This window comes from Anolis sagrei, chromosome 5 (assembly GCF_037176765.1).
Source record: "Anolis sagrei isolate rAnoSag1 chromosome 5, rAnoSag1.mat, whole genome shotgun sequence".
Lineage (NCBI taxonomy): Eukaryota > Metazoa > Chordata > Lepidosauria > Squamata > Dactyloidae > Anolis > Anolis sagrei.
This window is the reverse complement of record NC_090025.1, coordinates 148,551,834-148,572,787: the sequence shown is the minus strand read 5'-3', so window position 1 is coordinate 148,572,787 and position 20,954 is coordinate 148,551,834. Positions and strand designations below refer to the sequence as shown.

The 20,954-nt window shown below is 38.4% G+C and overlaps 1 protein-coding gene across 6 annotated transcripts in view; it reads left to right on the top strand.

Annotated features, from left to right (window-relative positions):
- Positions 1–1,084: 1,084 nt before the first annotated feature.
- Positions 1,085–20,954, top strand: part of PPP1R12A (protein phosphatase 1 regulatory subunit 12A) — a 110,528-nt gene continuing 90,658 nt past the window's right edge. For 3 of the 6 annotated variants that reach the window (XM_067469116.1, XM_067469115.1, XM_067469114.1), the window contains exon 1: positions 1,085–1,533. In XM_067469116.1, the coding sequence (XP_067325217.1) occupies positions 1,297–1,533 (237 nt within the window). In that variant the 5' untranslated portion in view covers positions 1,085–1,296. The remainder of the gene's footprint in view (positions 1,534–20,954) is intronic. The other 3 variants (XM_060777401.2, XM_060777400.2, XM_060777402.2) reach the window with 1 other exon arrangement.

The following is a 20,954-nucleotide window of genomic DNA, read 5'->3' as shown; positions in this document are numbered from 1 at the left end:
AGTTAGACCACTGCTGAAAAAGCCCTCCTTGGATAACCTTAATAGCTACAGACCAGTGTTTAACCCTGTCTCTGAAGATGCCAGCAAAATATCAGGAGAAAATGCTGCTAGAACATGGCCATACAGCCCGGAAACCACACAACACCCCAAAGTTATTATTATTATGATACCTTATATACATACATAGCCTAAAGGTAATTTTATACACATTTTAAAATAAGTTTGTGCATGAATTTTTAGTTTGCATATACTGAACCATTAGAAAACAAAGGTGTCTCGGCCATACAGAGGCAATTTCAGAATTTGGAGTAGATTTTGGCAAAGTGGTGCTTAAGCTGTATTATGAAAATCTTGAGACAATCCAAATCGTACAAATGGAATCCTAGCGTTGGAAGAGACATAAGCCATCTAGTCTAACCTCCTGCCATGCAGGTATAACACAATCAAAGAACTCCCAACAGATGGCCACCCATCCTCTGTTTAAAAGCCTTCAAAGAAGGAGCCTACTCTCCAATGTTGAAGAACTCTTATGGTTGAGAAGTTCATCTTCATGTTCAGGTGGAATCTTCTGACTCTTAGGAAGACAGCAAAACTCTAAAACTACCACAGAATTTGCTTGTTTTTTGTGCCAATGGGCTTTTCCTCTCGATTTCCTCAGAGGACTTCGCTCCCCCTCAAAAACAGCCTATTCTAAGAGAATCCAGGAAGCACGCGAGGAGAAGCTCCATTTCCACACGCCCTTATTCGGAGCTGAGGGAAAATAATAGATCAGCTCCGAGCCCCATCAAACTACAAAGGACTTAGGCAGACTATGACGGGGCACTCAGTTCCCGCTTCTTTCGACTATTTGGAGGCGTGCTCCTGAGTCTAAACTGAGGGGGCGTCACCACCATCGCCCCCTCCCTTCCTTCCTTTCAGCCTCAATCTCGTCAAGAAGTTAACTTGACTCGCGGGACTTTATATACATGAGGGAGATCTCGCGAGGTTACGTCTAGGAAGCCGGGCAAAGCCACGCCCCCACGCCCGCCTGAGGCGACTGGATGAGCCACTCAGGAGACCGACCGGGGCGCATGCGCAGACGAGGAAGGGAGGAGGGGGAGGCCGGATTGTAGTGGGAAGAGGCGAAGCAAGAGGGCGCCGGCTGAGAGGGTGCCGCGGTGCTTTGTGGGAGACAGGCGGTGCTCTGGCTTCTCCGCCTCTTTCTGGTCTTGGGTGCGGAAAGAGAGAGAGGGAGAGTGGGGGAAGGAAGGAAGGAAGGGAAGAGGAGAAGGGGACCGAGTACCGAGCGGGCAGGGCATGAAGATGGCGGACGCCAAGCAGAAGCGGAACGAGCAGCTGAAGCGCTGGATCGGCTCCGAGACCGACCAGGAGCCGCCCGTGGTCAAGCGCAAGAAGACCAAGGTGAAGTTCGACGACGGCGCCGTCTTCTTGGCCGCCTGCTCCAGCGGAGACACCGAGGAGGTGCTGCGGCTCCTGGAGCGCGGCGCCGACATCAACTACGCCAATGTGGACGGGCTCACCGCCCTGCACCAGGTCAGTCAGCCCGTCAGTCAGTCAGCCCGAGGCCTCGCCTGGCGGGGCCTAGCCTGGGGCGGCCCTGAGGCCTCCCTCACCTCTCCTCGGACGGGAGCCGAGAGGGGACATTCTTCCATCCCTGAGGCGAAGTGGCCTTCGCTGAGGGAAGGCTGGACTCTGCTGAAAGGTGGCTGAGGTGGGCGGCTAGGCCTCCCCCCTATCAAGCAGTCGGGATCTTCTTTCCCTTTTCCTCAGCGCTCTTGGGAACTGGAGGAAGAAATGAGGCTTATTTTCCAAGGGATGGGATCTGGGGGAAGGTTGAAGCGGCCTCCATCCCTCACCCAGGAAGGAGAGAGACCGTCTCCACCTCTTCACATAGGGGAGTGATGGTTTTCCACCCACTTCCAGGCTTCTGAATGGTTGCCACTTCCTGCCTTTAAAGTTTCCCAAATCTGTACACAGTGGGCCAAAAGTCACCTGATGTTTTAATAACTTTCGGAAAAGATTTCACACCTAATTTAATGTCATTGTGTTTCCTGTATCGTACAGTGCTGTGGCATTGTAAGCGACAAACACACAAAAAAGTTATTAAATATTGAAACCCCTTTGTGACTTTTGGCAGTGTGCATGCTGCCTCTTGTCCTTTCAAGAAAATACCTGCAATTTCTCTCACTTTCCTGTGTCCAACTCCCTTCTCCCCAACCGCCTCTGGTTTTTACTTTTTAAAAAAGTTTTTTGATAAAAGTTTCCTCTGTTTTGGGGGCTTGAACTCAAATCCAGTCTTTCCGCCCAGCATACATGACTTCTTCAAAGATGAAAAGTGGCTGTAAAATATTTAGTGTGGATGTCATTGCTTTCTTTGGTAAATCTCTGAAAACTGTTGTTTCGGGGAAGGTAAAATAGTTGTGACGCTTTTCTCAAAATGGATGTTTTGGGCACGTTAAACTTTTATAAGCATCTGATTGGAATCTCCGAATGTTAGCCAAATAAGGAAGGGATGTGGCAATCCGAAGATAATACGGGTTTGCTTGGATGGATCTAGGTTCTGCTAATAGGCCAGGAGCAATAACAATGTTAAGCTCACTGAGTATCAGAAAAGCAAGTATAATCACTTTGACAGTTTGAGTTTTGTTTTGAACGGCAGATGTCCTGGTAGTTCAACAAAGGTGGAGTAATTAGGATGTATTTTTGAATCAGGTAGAAATTCTCTTCCGAGTAGACTGCATAGTTAAGTCCTTTAGTAATCTCTTAAGCATAGATTTCATTTTAGTATTTATTAAAAATTCAAGATGATGAAACAAGCATGAGGGAAGCATTCCTGTTTGTGTTTGTTCAAGATAGCAAAGTTGGCTTACAAGTTATGTATATTTTGTTTTCATTGTTGTGTAAGATGTATAACCAATCTAGTCTACTGAATGAAATATGCTGTTCTTTAGACAATAGGCTTAAAGATATCAAGCATGTCTTATTAAAGGATGAATTGTACTAAGAAGAAATCAAAAAATAATTAAAACTGCCTTTTTAATGGCAAAATGTGGTAAAAGTAATTTCTCTAAAGGCTGACTGGCAAACCTCTGCTGTGTTTCATTACCCTAGAGAAGGGTTGTTGTTTTTTTTTGCTGAGACCATATTTTACTAGGCTACATGTTAATTTATTCACAGGTTCTAGAAGAACCAACATTTATAGAATTTCTTATAATGACAGTAAGAAGATGCTGCTGTAATGGTGAAGATTTCTCTTTAGCCAGCAAATTTCTGTAATAGAATTTCAATGTGTCAGATTTGACTATGTTAGCTCTCTTTTCTGTACCACTGGTGTAATGTCTGTTTAACTATATTACTTTTTAAGTTGTTAGCAGCTTTGTGTCCCAACTGGGAAAAAGTGGGGTACAAATATAACAGCAACATATTTGGCTTTGATACCATAAACAATCCTGGCAATTCTTCTGCTAGCATGTAGATAACTGGAAAGGACAACCCGAAGCTTGGATGACTTACCTTATTTATCAACAAGTCTCATCAACTTTAGTTGAAGTCTACAAGGATATGTAAGATTATAATTTTTGAAAAATGAGAATTGCTTACACTGTAGGGTTAGTAAAGAATGAATTTGCTACTATATCCTATGTGTGACTGTTTTTAAAGTGTAATAAGTGAACTGTGACTCTGTAGTTCTGTTTACCAGTCTTCACTATCTTGGTGTCATATACATGTTTTTGCACTAAAATTGGAGTCACCATAGTCAGTCTGAAGAAGGTAATTTAAAGCTGCATAGAATTGTTTCAAACTTTGAAACTAATAATCTTAGAGTTGCTTGATTAAACTTCTTGTGTATCTAGGATTTGAAAATGAGGAACTACATGGCACAGTGGGGGGGGGGGGGGCTTGCAGCTTTGGATGTTATGTAAAATGAATGTCATGCCATTTAATATCAACAAAATAATATCAGTGCCTGCAGCTTTGTGGGCCCAGTGCGGTTTTCTTAAGTGCCAGCATCCAGCAATTTATTTAATAGGTTACACTAAATTAAACTTGCAGTTGATTAGGTCATGGTAGTTTTTTTTTTTTTTTGTACAGTCACCACAGTTGAAGGAGGTACATATCAGTCCTAGTAAGTTGTGTAATTTAACTCAGATAGTGGGAGGGAAATGCTACTTCTACATCATTTCTGTCCTGCTGGTGTGAGTCTGGCAGGGCTTTGGGTGAGGTGGCTCCTCTGCTTTATTTATTCAGATTATTTATACACTGCTTTTCAGCCACACATGCTTCCAGAGTTTCTTACAAATTATTTATTTGACAGTTCCCTGCCCTCAGGCTTACAGTCTAAATAAGATATGACACAAGGAAGAGAGAATGTTACAGTTCACACCCTACCTGTACAGGATATTGTTCTCTGAATTCTGAGTTTACGCCTTCATATACATAAAGCTAAAATATACTTAATGTAAGGATATGGCATTCAACTAGTGCTTGAATCCTTAATAATATTAATGACTTCTTTTAATGACAACTTAAATTTGGTTGCTGCAACTGCTGACCAAATATATATATGAAGAGTGGACCACTTTCTGTTTGTGCATATCAAATTGAGTTCTGTTTGACAGTACAATCAACAGAAATGGATACAGTAAAATATTTAATTTTCTTAGGGGAAAAGAGCCATAATTTTATTCAGTAAACTGCAATATGTGAATTGGTGCTTTAAGAGAAAGCAGAAATGTGGCTTTCAGTTGGGAATTGTTATTTTTAGTTTTTTCTTTCTGTACCATAACAACATGGTTTTGTTTTTAGAGATAACTTTTGATCTTATCTAAATGGAAAAAATCCAAAGTACTGCTTTCACATAGTTGATGTAAAGTATAATTGGAAGAAGAGCCAACATAGTTGTTGACTGGTGGCAGTTCTAGTTTCGAATTTTGGTGTTTCTAAAGTAGAAGGTTCTTGTGAACAAGTTATACTCAGCATCTGACTTGTCAGTCTTTTTGAGCCAAACTAAGCAAAGCTAGTCCAGAGCTATGGATTATTTTTTGAAACAAACACCCGCCTTTCATGTACAAATAAATCAAACTTTTCTTGATATATCTTGGTATATCTTGTTATCAGAGCCCCCATATGGAAAGAGAGCATTCAGTATACTTGTGCCTTTAATGGTTGAGGTTACTATTATTATGAAGGAAAATAAATGAGGAAAGCTGTAAATCATGTCTGAATGTATTTATAGAAACAGATTGCCTCATATCTATGTGTCTATTGTGCAGATTAGCTCCAGCAAATCTCACTAATCAGAAGTAGTAATAAAGCAGTCTCAAGCAACCATCTGAACTGCTGGGCCTCCTGGCTGACCTCTAGCCTGAGACCTTTCTGTAGAATAGAGACTGTATTCTTGTGCAGTTAAGCTAGAACTGTGTGAAAATGAGGGACAGATTTCCTTTCTTCTACTTGACATGGTCTATTGTATCAAGAACTGCAAGTCCCAGAGTTCCTTGTACATTAGCAGCAGGAAAGATTGATGTCTGGTTGGAAGGGCAAAGCAAAGCACCATAAGACAGCAGGAAAAAGTGCTGCTCCTGGTAGGCTTTACAGTTCCTTGAGGAAGTGTCCACTTCACCCTAAGAATGCTTGGAAAACAATCTACGCATGAGAGTAAAGAGTCAGAGAAATGAATAGCATTAGTTTTATATGCCATTCAATTGACCACAGATAGTAGATGAAACAGGAGCCTTCAGATCTATTTTTGTAAGAAAATATGAATTATCTTTTTATTATTACATAAAATTTACCAAAAAAATATTACTAATTTTTAGTGGACTACATATAGCACCACATTTTGCTCAATATCATTTTGCAGAAGGTGAAATATGCTCATCATATTTTCAGACATTCTGCAGTGGGGAGCAAACATTTATAAACCACACTGGCATCTTGTTGAGTATGAAGTTCAAAGCAACTTGACAAAGCAGGGGGTTGTGTAATTCATTACTTTATTATGAAATGGGCTACCAAAATAAAGTTTTAAAGTTAGATCTTTATATCCATGTTAGTCCACTAGAATAAAAATGAAATAAAGATATTGACAGGGTTATCCCTTTGCTAATTAAAAATGAATCCCCAAATAGTTTGGAAATGGGACTCTTGGACTGAATTTCACTGTTAAACAGAAATAGCAAAAATGTATGAATGTGTAAGGAATTTCATAGTCAAAATAAACTTTTTTCATGGTTCATGAGATTAGCAATTGTCTTGTTGTCATGGAAAGTTAGTTCATATCATAGGTTTGTATAGAGAAGTAGCATTTGAGTCCTGGTTTTTATTCCTCTATCTGTTCTTTAAAGATTATAGCAGTATATATTTGAGGCCTCACTAGTTATGGCTGTGTTCTTAGGAAGTTACCTAAATACATATTACATTGCATCCTTGTCTACATCAGAGTGACTTACAACTGAAAATGGGTGCTCACAAATTATTTACAATGTTGTATACTGAAGACAGCTTTAAAAAATGAATGTAGTATCTGATTATACAACAAAACCTAACCAAAAAAAAAATGAATAACATAACTTCCAACAGACCTCACACCTCTGAGGATGCTTGCCATAGATGCAGGCGAAACGTCAGGAGAAATGCCTCTAGAACATGGCTCTATAGCCCGAAAAAACCCACAAGAACCTAATAACATAACTATTGAGGGCATCAGACAATAAAACCTAACACAAGTGTAATAATAAAAAAATAATAATAAGAAGAACACTTTATGTTTACCCTGCCCCATCTCACACCAAGGGACTCGGAGTGGCTCCCAATCATAAAAACATAATAGATACATAAAACAACTGGGTGACATAATGAATTAAAACAAGTCAAAATTAACACAAAACAATTGACAGATAACATTTTTATATAAAAGAATTTCAACAAGCTTTTAAAAATCCAAACCATTGCATTGATCAATATGAGCCGTGAAGTCCGTTTGGTGGTGAAGAATTTTTACTTCAGCCATTGTCGAAGGCCTTTTTGAATAGTCAAGTTTTCAGTTCCTTCCTAAAGGACATTAGTGTGGGTGCTTGCCTAATTTCCCTGGGGAGGGCGTTCCAAAGCTGAGGGGCCACTACCGAGAATGCTCTCTCCCTCATCCCCACCAACCAAAAGGAAAAAACACATAAATATGATTTGTTCAAATACAAGTAAAAACCTTTTGTAGAATATGGATAATGAAGAGTAATTCCTCATTTCAGTTGACTGAGCAATGCATTCCAGAACCTAGAGCATGAGTCAGCAGCTTAGTATATTTCAGCTATTTTGGAATAATATTCCCATTATCACATCCATTTATCTTTCTGGTGGGGGCTCATGGTAGATATAGTCCATGGTATATACAGCACACCATATATATGGTATTCAAATCTGAATGTAACTAACTTAAGAGAAGGATTCTTTTAGCTATTTTCCATTGTCAAACTGGCGACTGACTGCACATTGTATCCAGAAGTTTGAGAAACAAGTAGCCATTGCATTTAACATAGCACAGTTTTTATATGACCTTCTTTGCCTTGCAATGCTTCTTGAAAAATGAGCAACCATATTTTTCACCAACTGAAATTTCGATTTCATTTTCTGGAAAAGTTCAATTTCTGTAATCACTAGGCTAGAAGTTACAAATGCGTGGGTCAACACTGTTCAGCCATGTCTAAGAGGAAAGGGAGACTGCCACAAGTGCAGCTGGCTTGTAAAACCTGTATCAGTTGTTGGCACCTTCAAGCCAGCTTGAATTCAGAAGTGCACCGATGAAGCCTGGTGTTTAGAAAAACAGGTTATTTAGCCCAACAGGATAATTTCCGTTTTTGTTCCATATACTGCTTTCCCAAAATAGACTATAGCTCGATTTATATTAATTATTACGTCAGATTCTGTAATCCTACCGTGAATCTAAAAAGTAAGAGTCTTTAATTTGGTAGATAAAATTTAAACTGAATAAACAAAAAAATATTACAAGGTTTTACCTAAGGCTAATTCAGTAGAACCTCAAGATCAATATATCTAGTGGGATTTGAAAAAAGTAAGAGTTTTTTTAATCACATTCACTTCACTAGGTAAATTACATCCATTGAAAATCTTTTTTTTAAAGTATTGAGTATCTTAATAGTGATGGGCAGATAGTAAATTACTTTGTGTTTAATTTTAGCAGCACTTTACAGCCCGCTCCTGATCAATGCTCACTTTGGCCTCTGACACCATCCCACTGATTACTGGCCTGATTGAGGCCTAGGAATGATGTTTGAAGTGAAGTCCTTAGCCATTAACAGGAGGCCTCTGGTCAGGTGGAGGAACGCTTCTTTCTCCTCGTGCCCCCATCGCATGGTACACTCCTTGCATGTTTATGGGCTGGGTTAGCACCATATGGGCATAGACTTAACATTTGCATCTTTTTCTCTCTTTCTCTCTTTCTTAGCCTAGGAGCTGGACTCTGCTCAGCCATATAACTTCTGAGATGCTGATGCATAGTATTTGCTTTTATTGATTTTAAGTGGTTGCAAATATATGCTTCCCTTCCAGAGGTTCAGGGTAACATATTTGCTATTCAAACATATAAAAGTAATAATGTGACTTTACTGTATAATAATTTCTTAAACCTTTACTCTGTAAATCACTAAGCTAATACTATACTAATAAGATATGAAATAAGCTGTTCTGTGATTGCTGGTTTTGAGATCACTATCACAAACCTCCTGTCAGTTCACCTTAGATAATTGCTGGTATGTTGGCCCAAAACAACAAAAATTTACATTCTAAAAACTTCGATTTAAAGCATGGAAAGCTGAATTTAGATAGAGCACATTAGCGATATTGTGAAGAAAGGTGTCTAAGCTGCCAATGCACTAGAAGCGCATGAGGTGTGTTTTACTTACTTTTAAATAAAATACATTTTTACCAGAGGTGGGTAATAATAAAGTCTTGTATGCAGTCTATATTTCATCGTAGATTTGAGACTTGAGCCCTGTGTAAGTCCCAGAATGTGGAGTTAGTGCATGTAACAAGACTATTTGAGTTACAAATAATTTGAGTAGCTGGTGGATGAATAGCCTTGATTGTCTATTTTGGTACTGTTAATTCTTAACAAATAACTATTTCAGTCAGTGGCAAATGTTGTCTATTTTTATTATTGACACACATGAATATAGCACTGCAGAAGTAGAAATTAAAGTTGTGAAGTTTTCCACTTATTTAATTTACTCATAATGTAATAGTAATGGTATGAAATTTTTGGGCAAGAGCAACTGAAGTATCAACCATTGCATGAATTTACAAAGCTTTCCCATCTCTTAAGCTAATGCAAGTATTAAACCATTTTGTCAAAATGTGGACTATTTTAGATCTCACATATGTTTGGATTTCAGCAGATCTTTTCAACATATTGAATGTAGCACTGCCCTTTGGGCCCCTCCCTCAACTTTCTAATTGACATTACTGTGACATTTGAAAGGGAAAGTGATTATCTAGGCAGAAGTCCACAAGGTTTAGACCCTAGCAGCTAGTGAGGCCCCCCTCCTCCTTTTTCTAACTGCCCCTACTTTGGTCCCTGAGGAAGAAAGGAGCAACCAGATGAAGGAAGAAAGAAGAAGCAGCCGATCTTACTAAGATTGTTGACACGAGGGCTGGGAATAGTCAAATTAGTAATTTGTAAGCCATTCTGGGTGTACATTTGGCTGAAAAGTGAGGTAGGAATACTCTTAGTAAATAAATAATCAACAGCCAGCCTTACTTCTGCTGTTGATGCTACAGAGTAGTAATCCCTCCCTCTCCCAAATTTTTGAGGACTGGAGACTGAACAGAACTACTACATGCATACTTGATCAGTTTTCAGCTCTGGAGTGATAAATACTGGCAGATGGATGGTTTTTGAAGACCCTTGGGAAGTCTTCAGTCAGTGCCAGCCAATCAAAGTCACTCCATAGTTGACTTTTTGTAAAAAAAAAGAAAAAAAAAGAAAGAAAGAAATGCTGGTGACCGTCGGGTTTCCAGAACAGTGGTGAATGATGGTAGTTTAGGAAGCTACTGAAAGGTCCATGCAAACTAACAGGTTTGATAATCATAATAATGTTGTACAGACAAAAGTTCTATTTTCTTAGGATACTGGGGGTTGATGCTTCATCACCATATCTGTACATTCATAAGGATGGTGTTTATATTGGAGGCAGGGTGATTGTTTTCCAAAGCAATATGATGTTATTTGACTTTCCAGAAGTAGTTATCCAACTCCGTCTTCTAAAACAGTTGGAACAAACCCACTCCTTTGTCATTTTTAGTATCTGCACAGTGAATCTTTCTCTGGCAGATTCAGATTCCACACTGAACATGATCCAAAGAGTAGGTGTGTAGTTCAAGCTGTCTAAGCAATTTATCAGATTAAAAGTATCCATAATTGGACTGTACACTAGCTGTAAATATATATGATTTAGTTAAACTACAACATCCAGGTCAGAATGGATATGAGCAATTTTATTGGCTAAATGTAGTGCAAGTAAGTTATAACTGCATTTGAGGGTTCCACGTGTTTGTGTTTGTATATGTGTCTTCAGGACACTAATCAATTTACAGCAACCTCATGATTATGAAGTAAAATATTCAGAGGTGGTTTGCTAATTATTACTTCCAAAATATATCTTACAACTGGTTGCTGGTCAACCATGAGGGATCGGCTGTGATGATGTCTAGCTGCCAAAATCAAATGAGATATGGTTGATTCAGGCTGGATCTACACTACCATATAATCCAGATTATCAAAGCAAATAATCCACATTATCTGCTTTGAACTGGATTATATATGTGTACATAGGCTACGTAGTTCAAAGCAGATATATTGGATTTTATATGGCATTGTAGATGGGGCCTTAGTGGACCTGAATTAAATACATATCTTTTGACATAAAACATTGCATAGATACAGTAGTGATGGAGAAACGAAAATTTTGTGCATGCTATCACCATCACAGAATAGGCCTGTATTCTATCCTATATACATTTGACTCCTCCACACACTGTTCTTTGAATCCCTGTGATTCTTATCTTGGCTGAAGATGTATGTGAACAAGTTCATTGACAGCATAGGCTGATCAGGGGTTTGCCAGACTGACGTTTTGCAGGAAAATTCTCCAGAGACATCAGATTGATACACCTATGAGAGCAGTCCACCAGGTTTATTCCCCATCTCCATGTTATTTTTGAATCAGTCTTCAGCCTAATCCAGATCAGATACACCCCTTTTCCTTTTTGTCATGACTCAATTAGATTGTAAGCCTTAAGGACAGGGAACTATTTTATTGTTCTTTTACTTGGAGAGTGTTACGTAAGGGAAATTTCTATATAAATTGATGCTGGTGATTATATTGGTAATAATAGTAAAAATAATAATTGTTACTGCCATTTTTTCAGAATTAGTTTCTAAATTACATCTTTGTGTCATGATGGCCCCACTGTTTGTAGAAGGTTGGCAAATTTCCATCTTGGTTGGGTGAAAAAAGTGATGTAAGTGAAATGGTACAAACAATGACTTCCTGGTACTGTTACCACTGCTTCTCTTCCTAATGACAGGATTACTACATGCTGATTGTCTTCTTCTCCTTCTGTCTAAGGGAGGATAATAACACAACCTCAGAATCTGATAAACTGCAACAGATCCCTAGTCATCCCCTCTTTCATTCTGAAGCAAAGACTTAGATGTTTGTATTCTCCTAAATTATGAATGCTTGCGGAAAAGTATGCACTCCAGGTGTTTGAAGAAAAACACTCTGTTAATAAGAAAAGTGTTGTGATGCTTGAAGCAGACCTGACTCTTAAAAAACGTTTCCTGTCTCTCTGTCCAACACGGTTACAGAACTACAAGAAACTCTGGTCCAGATGATGTTTTGAGGGTTCGGATGCAATAAAGAGGGAGACTCAAGGTGTTTGTCAGAAATGAGTTCCTTGTGTTTTGAAAGGAATTTGTTTTAGTCATGAATGCTGGGCAATGAGAGTGGGTCTAGAATTGGAAGAGCATGTAGATTGTGTAGCATAGAAACATTTGGATGCTTCTTTGCTAGACGAGATTTATGCATAATGCTGCAGAGCATTGAGGGTGAGAATGTGATAAGTATTCAGCTTTTTCTGAGATAGTCATAGCGGACTGCAATGGTATGAGTCTGTTAACTCTTTGTAACTGCTTTTGCTATATGTTGTTGAAAGTATTTCAATCTGCCAGTTGCATATCTTTAAAATAAGGATGTCAGTAATAAGCTTGAATAAATCCATAATGTTTTGGGGCAAGTAATGGGGTATGGCTTCACTGCATTTGGTTGTCATCATTATGAATTTTTAATGATCAGCTATAAACACAGCTTGAAGAGAAGGATAGCTTTGATAATCCATATTTTAATGTTAGGTTGAAATTAGCCCATAGATGTATCCTATATTAATTAATATTTTAGTACAACAAGTTTTCTTCAAAAATTTCTGAAAAAGTGGCATGATCTAAGCAAAGGTTACTTATAAGTCCAGTAAATTTCAGTACAAAATCTAAGAAATGTGGAGTGTTCTCCAGTTTGAACAGTGAGACTTAAAAGTACTTAACCTTGGATATGCCAAATGCTTCAGGTTTTACAAGTAAAGAGTATTATATTTATTATGTTCACTATATATTTTAAAAAATTCTTGCTTTGTACCCCAAAATTACAGCTGACCATCCACATTTGTGGATTTTGCTTTTACAGATTCTTTCTGGAAATCTTTAGGTCTTCCAGGTGGAGGTTGTCTATAGAAACATGTTGTGGGACTTACGAGATTCTAGATAAGTACTCCCTTGGGTAAAAAGTAGTAATTTTAAATTCAGGCATTTTTCTCACCAATTATTGAGTGAGGCTTTTTCATGCTCAACAATTTTCTATTGGCAAAATACCTCTTTCAGTAAAATCAGATGATAGGACATGTGATGTTGAACACCTATCAGGGTTGGAAGAATCTCTGAAGTGAATTTTAGATATAGGTAAACCTTGTTTAGGGAATCTGGTGTCAAAACATGTCTTTAAATGTATAATAAGCATCTTTGAAATAATTTTATGTTGAAGTTTTAAAAAAGTGAATTTACATGCTCAGTACTGAACTTTTCATTGCATCTAGCCACACATATTTTTTTAAAAGGTAATAATTGGTATTTCTAGGTAACAGGCAATAAGAGTGGAATCGTTGATTGTATTTTAATGTTACTTGTAATTTTTCTCTTGTGCCAATTGAGTTATAATCAAACAGACAAATTTTGTCCATGACCTTGCCGTCGGGGGGGAGGGGGAAGTATGCACAGGTGTTTGTGCTACTATGTGAAAATTGCTCACCTGTTTTTGTTCAGTAATATTGCTGCGGATTGCAGCTTCCTTGTGAGCACTGTTTCAATGTACAGTATGTATGTCTGCACATTTCCATCCTATTCATATCTAATAGGTCCTGAATTGTTTTAGAAATGTGGTTTTCTCCCTTCTTCACTCCTAAGTTTTAGTGTCATAAGCCAAATCCAATTGTAGCCCAGAATGATTGAATACATTAAAGAAAAAAGTACATCTCAGAGAGAAATGCTGAAAACTTGTATGTTATGAAAAGTTGTAGAATGGAAATATGTGCCTTGCATAAAATAGCTATATCTATAGAAATATCCATGGGTTCATTCATACTTCAGTAATATCCGTTGTTAAACAGTTTAGTTTGCCATCTGCATTACATGGTTAGCTTGGCATATGAAACTGTTCAGGGATATTTTAGGAAATTTAAAGGATAAATGCTAATTGAAACGTTCACAATTCACTTTGTATTGTTTACATAAAAGGCCACATCATTGCATGCAAATACCTGAAATCCTTATTAGCATAGTTCCGTTTATCTTTGCCTTGTTGATCTTGCTAACCATAAAAAGGCAAACTCCAGTAGAACTGCAAAGCAGTGGGGCTTCAAGTAAGCAGTGCATGTTCTGATGCTATCTGGTAGGCAGAGACATTCCAAGTTGTCATGTACTGCTAGATACATTCCTGAAATGGCAGTCATTGGAAACCGTGGCATAGAATAGAGGCTTTCTTCAGCTGTCACCATCTTAGTAATCTATTAGTGTATTAAAACAATAAGGAAATATGACGGTTCATATTTGTAACAAACATATTGCGATGTTACTCAACAGGGCAAAATATCATTTTGAAATATTTTACGCAATTTTTTAAAAAATCTGTTGCATACCTGTCTGATAGGAGCAGATCAAAAATCAACTATGCTTTCCTATTTCATTAGAATAGATACCTTTATAAAAGGGTTCATTATAGTTAAAAAGGGTTAATTCCATTGAGTGCAATGGAATCTTACTCCCAAGAAAATATATATAGGAGTACAGCCTAAATATATTGAGTAATCACAACTAAGCTTGTTTGTCCTGTAGCTGCATGCCCATCTAGTTGGTGCTTATTGTATGAATGCTTTTAGGCGCTAATTATAACCTTACAATTAATTTTTCAGCTGGGGCATGTACAATTGCTCCTAGATAATTAGCTTACCAGACCCAGTATCATGTGATATATAAGTATATGTTAGTGAAAATGCAGGTGCATTTAGTGGTATTCAGTTGTAAATATCTTCTAAATTGGAATGAGGTTTGTACAGGCAGTCTCTGAGTTACAAACACAACTCATAGTTAAGAACAGGAGTGAGACAACAGGAAGTGAGACAAATCTACTCATGGAAGAGTTATCATGAGGAAAGGGGGTCTCCACTGAAGCTTTATCACCAATCCTTGTTTTCACAACAAGCTAAGTTTTTCAAAAACCAATTATCCCAGGGACAGAAAGTTAGGTGAAATCTTCTGAACAAGGGCACAGATAGCAAAACAAACACAGTGGGGTTGTTAATCCTTCCCTATTCTACTCAAAGCTCCCTCCCTCTCTCTCTCTCGCTCGCTCTGTGTGTGTCTGTGTGTGTATATATGATTGGAGTTACACTTTAAAAAGTATCTATTCCTTCTTACATACAGATTCAACTTAAGAACAAACTTTCAGAACTTCACTTGTTCATAACTTGGGGACTGCTTGTACACTTTTGCATACATTACATCCTCCCATTTGTCTAGCCAAAAACACAAAATAGCCAAAGATTTTGCGGAAACTGGAATTTAATACTTTAGTGTCTTTATACTGTTTTTGATAAATAATATCATCAGGCCAAAATCCTATATATAGTTGTACTTATTTCTGAGTGGACAAAAGTAAAATTACACTGCCAGTTTCTCTGCATCCTGCAAGCATTACTGTATCTGACATTAACAAATGATTCAGGTCCTTAATATTTGTATTATTGATGCTGACTACCCAAACAGGGTGGCTCTAATCTTGCATTCTGATTTTCTACCAGTACTTGAGCAACCAGCACAGTGTGTTTCTGTTTGCAGTTAAAATGTAACCGGAAATAATTGCCTCACTTTTGCTCCGCATCATATCAAGTTTTGTTCATGTTCTCCTTTTTCTTATTCAACATTTGTAAATAAGGTAGATTCATAATGTTATTTTACAACCCAATTCTGCGTAAATAAAACAAACAACCAGTGGATTTTTAAAGTCTTCTTAGTATGAAAGAAGTATGGTATGAAATCCTAATGATCTGGATGTAGGATGGGACAATTTAGGGGGGGGGGAGGTCATATTATTGGATATGGGGTTAAGGACCTGTAAAATAGGGTTCGTACACTAACTTTCTGTTTATTAAAATATTGTTATTTATTTATCTCTCACTTTTCTCCCATGGGTGAGATTAAAAGTGGTGTAAAATGTTATAAGTAACAGAAATTACAAACATAAAATTCATTAGAAGCATCATAACTAAACAAACAGATTGCACATTTCATATCATTTCATAATGCTTATTAATGCTGCTGCTAATTATTATGACACTCATTTATATTCCACCTGTCAACTTAAGGCAACTTACAAAAGGTAGAAACAGTTACAAGTTTTTAAAAAGCTCACATCATACAAAAGTTAAACTAAACTAATGTGTATTTGGGGGCTTTTATGAGAAATGTTTTATTTTTACAAACTTTGTATGTTTAATTGATTTTAAAATGTTTTCTGAAATAATTTTTATTCTATTTTTAATTTACTGTTCTTGGAAGCCACCTTTAGTAGCATAATTCATAAGAAATAAATTAAATAACTTAATATAATTATAAATACTTAAAACCATGTTAATAAAAAAGAAGAAATCAAATATAGTCAGTACATCACATTATGAAAGTATTTCCTCATCAGCAATCAGCCCTCCAAAACAAATAAAAAAGGTTCACCTATCAGGAGAAGGATAGCCAGCAAGAGAGTTCCAGAGTTCAGGAATGATCATTAATAGCCATTAAAAAGCCAGCTATATCAATAGTGGACCCTCTTAATGGGCCTCCCACCCTTGCAGGTATTTCAGACAGGCCTTTAATCCAAGGCCTGTCTCAATGTTACTGGAGGCATTCAAACAACGCATCTGGTAAAAGCGAATTAGGGTGGATTAAATTGGGGTTTCCCAGTTTACTCCACATTAATTAAATACCTCATCAGATCCAGCCCTTAATGACAGATCTGGGTCTGATGAGGTATTAGGCCTGTGGAGATAGCCTTTTGGTATCGTGTTCTGCAATACTTGGGGTCAATCTCCACAGCCATCTTGCACTTTTGGGCTTCTGGAGCCCAAAGGTGTGAGAGGGTCCCCCCTTCCACCCAGCCCCTGATTTCACCACTAAAACTTACCCAAAGGGGGCTGACAGCCACAGAGTCACTAGAATGTCCTCCTGATGGAAGAAATGGCACATCAGGAGATGGGAAGGGTGAAGAGGGAAATTCCTCCTCCCCCCTCTCCTCTCTTGACACACAATTTCCTCAATCAGCAGGACTCTCCAGAGAGGCTCAATGGCTGCCAGTCCCTTTTGGGTAAGTTTTAGGAGTGAAAACGGGGGTTTCTGGGTGGGGTCATGCAATCCCGATTTGACTTATGGTGGTACGTAGCCACCCCCCCCCCCCCCCCAGGGAAAGCCAGGGGTTTGGGTTGGACGTGGGGACAGGTTATTGTAACCCATTTCCACACGGGTTTTAGCTCTGTAAGCACTCTCTGTCTGTGACAATACACTTACAAATAGTTCCTTCCTTCATTCCCAGATCAACATTAGCCATCTGCTGGGCTGCTCTTGTTAGCTGAATTGGCTAAATGTATGGACTCTCCATCCACTGTTTGTTTAGCTTGATGTGCAGCTTGTTTCTTCCTTAAGGAAGCTATAGCTTATTGTTGCCATATGACTTAGTCTTTTGGGATAGATGTCCAGCTTATAGTGGGATTTCATTAAAACTATGACTTATTGTAATATAGGAATTGGGTTCATTGAATCCTTGCTTTTTTTCAATATATGTTGAATTTAAGGCCCAGTAATTCAATGTTGAATTGATTTTACTTACAATCTCCTGAAATATAATTTTGTCATCAAGCAATTGTGTTTTATCTGTATTTCTAGAACTAATCTGTTTTTTTTTAAACCAGTCTTCTTGTATAGTGTGGTTTAACATGAAGATTTTACATTAATGCAATCCTGAGAAACTGCCTGAATTCAAAAGGGTACACTGGCGTATGGTGTATTGAAGTGTTGTGTTGCTATTTTTTAAAAACTGTTTCAGCCCCTCCCCCCAATGTAAATTGACATGGCACATTCCTATAATGATCATGGAGGGATTTCTCCCATGTTTGGGGACCTCCCTGCACTGGTTTTTTTTTAGAAGCTTTTTTTCCAAAAGGAGGGAAAAACAACAATGCTTGGTTTGGGGGGAAGGCACCTTTACTTTGAGTTAAAACATGTCACAGACTTCTCAAAACATGGCAGGGTTCAATGTGTTATTGAAGGCTTTCATGGCCGGAATAATTGGGTTGCTATGACTTTATCAGGCTATATGACCAGGCTCCAATAGCATTTTCTCCTGATGTTTCACTTGCATCCGTGGCTGGCATCTTCAGAGGTCTGTTGGAGGTGAGGGAAGTGGAGTTTATATCTATCTATGAATGCCATGGGTAGGAGAAAGAACCCTTATCTATTTAAATCAGTGGTTCCCGGACGTTTTTTGACCAAGGATCACTTTGACTACAGACCACTCTCCCAACATTAGTAGCAAAAGGGTTATGAATCAGTTTTTTTTGTCAACTTTAGATTTGGTTTTGAAATAATGGTGTAGTAATGGTGAGGCCACGGACCAGAACATATTTTCGCTCTTGCGGACCACTGGTGGTCCACGGACCACAGGTTGGGAACCACTTGTTTAATGCAAGTGTGAATGTTGCAACTGAATAGCACTGAGTAGCCATGAAGCTGCAAAGTCAATCAATGAGAGTATCTGCATAGAGGTAGCCTTGCCTCTGATGCCTGAAGGCATCCTCTATTTGGGAGGTGTTAACTGGCACTTGGTGTCTGGAGTTCTCCTGTTTTCAAATGGTGTTCCTTATTTACTGTTTTGATTCTGGTGTTCTTTTAATAGTGGAAATCAGATTTTGTTCATTTTCATGGTGTTCTACTTTCTGTTGAAATTGTTCATGTCCTTGTGGATTTCAATGGCTTCCCTGTGTAGTCTGACATGATGGTTGTTTGAGTGGTCTAGCATTTCTGTGTTCTCACATAATCTGTGTCCAGGTTGGCTCCTCAAGTGCTCTGCTGTAACTGACTTCTCTGGTTGAATTAGTCTGCAGAACTTTTTATGTTCTTTGATTCGTGTCTGGGCGCTTGTTTAGTGGTCCCTATGTAGACTTGTCACGGTATATGGTAGTCTCCTGCAGTGGTTAGACGATCCCTTTTATCCTTTGCTGAACCTAGCATTTGTTAAATTTTCTTAGTGGGTCTGTAGATTGTAGGTTGTATTTCTTCATCAGCTTTCCTATGCAGTCAGTGATTCCCTTGATGTATGTAAGAACCCTTTTCCTCTAGGTCAGTGCTTCTCAACCTGTGGGTCCCCAGATGTTTTGGACTTCAACTCCCAGAAATCCAAATAGCTGGTAAACTGGCTGAGATTTCTGGGAATTGTAGGCCAGAACACCTGGGGACCCACAGGTTGAGAATCACTGCTCTAGGTGGATCTTCGTTTTTCCTCTCATGGCTTGTTTTTGGTCTTGCAGCTCTTTGATGTTTGTTGTAGAATACCCTTTGGCCTATAGAGTCCAGTTTACCTTGGAGAATGTGGTGTGCACAAATCCAGTTTGCACTATCCAATTGTGCTTCTTTTTGGACCTGAGTGATGGTTGGCTTTTTAATGTAGGTATCTATCAGTGTGCGTAGGTTTTCTGTAAATGGTGCAACCCAATTGTTGGTTTGGTTTGCAGATGGCTAGGACATCTAGAAATTGTAGTTTTCCTTCATTTTCTTTTTCCATAGTGAATTGGATGTTTGGGTGGATGTTGTTGATGTGGTCCAGGAACTTAAGTCTTCTTCTGAATGGCTCCAAATGGTGAAGGTGTCATCCACATATCTGAACCATATAGTGGGGTTTTTGTTGCTGTTTCCAGGGCTTGTTTCTGAAAGTATTCCATGTAAAAAAATTGATATGAATGGAAGTAGCTTGTAGTAAGGCAATGTTGAAACAGGGCTGTGATGTCTTTTTGGAAATTCCAGTTGATGAGTAGGATGGCACCTGCTATAGGGACTTTGGTAAATAGGGACACCGAGCCCCAGGGGAGTGGCGGCATATGGGTTTGAATTATAAATAAATAAATAAATAAATTAAGAAGGTGACCAGTTTGTCATTGTCATTGAGTTTGAGATTGCTGATTTTTTTCTGTGAAGTGGGCTGAGGCCTTAGTGTGTAGTGAGCCCAATACGGGTTTGTAGGTGTACGGTCAGAAAATTTGCCAAATCGTATGTGGGGGATCCAATGGTGCTCACAGTGGATCTGAGTGGAGTAGAATCCTTATGGATTTTGGGAGCTCATAAAGCCTAGGAAGGAGATCTTCCAATTTGCATAGTTGCTGGCGTATGTTGAGATTAGTTGAGGAGTTCTTAATCAGAGTGTAGTGTTAGTTTTTCTGGTCATTTTGTTGGTATGATTCCTCTCTATGGGGCATAGTGGGGCATTGATAGTTAAAATTATAGTAATATTTTACCCTGCTTGAATTTTTAGATCTGCACTGGATGGCTTTCTTTTGGTACCACTATTCTCACAGTGCTTTATTAAATAAGTTTGTGATGGCTAAAAATACAAAGCAAAATGTAGCTCCAACCCTTTACCTAGCAAAAGCTTGAGGAAGGGCATAACTTGCCTGTCCTGAAAGACAAGAAAAACAAATGCCATCAACATTTTGTGTTGAGACGAGATGGGAAGGAGGCTGGGAGTAAAGAGATTATGAATCATTACTTACCCTGTTTCACACCCCCCAGGTTTTGGCAGATCACCTTTTGGAGGACTGGGTAGAAATTTTGCATCTCCCTTGGCTTTGATGAGGCAATTATGTGGTCGTGTGGGGAAATTGGCTTTAAAATGAAGTATTGATGTGAACACAATATAAATAGGTTATAGCAAAAGTTATTTATTTAAATTATTGATTTAAATTAACATTTAATTGTAATAATTTGTATATTTTCAGTAGGTTAGTTAGGAACATATTTATCTTAATCAATAACTGGTGAGCATTCACACTGATATTTTTGTGAAAAAGAGTTCTTTGGATTTCTTCTTGGGATTATGGTCCCTGGTCCCAGTTCCCGTGGAATGGGAAGAATATTTGGGACCAGACTTGATTGGTTTTCTATTTTAGGACTTCGAGTTTGAGGAGAATCTTCAGTTTTCCAGGAAATAGATAAACAGGAGACAAACTAGATTTATGTTCCTCTGGAGTCAGATTTGGCTTGGCATTGGCATACTGAAAAGGAGGTGAGATTACATCTG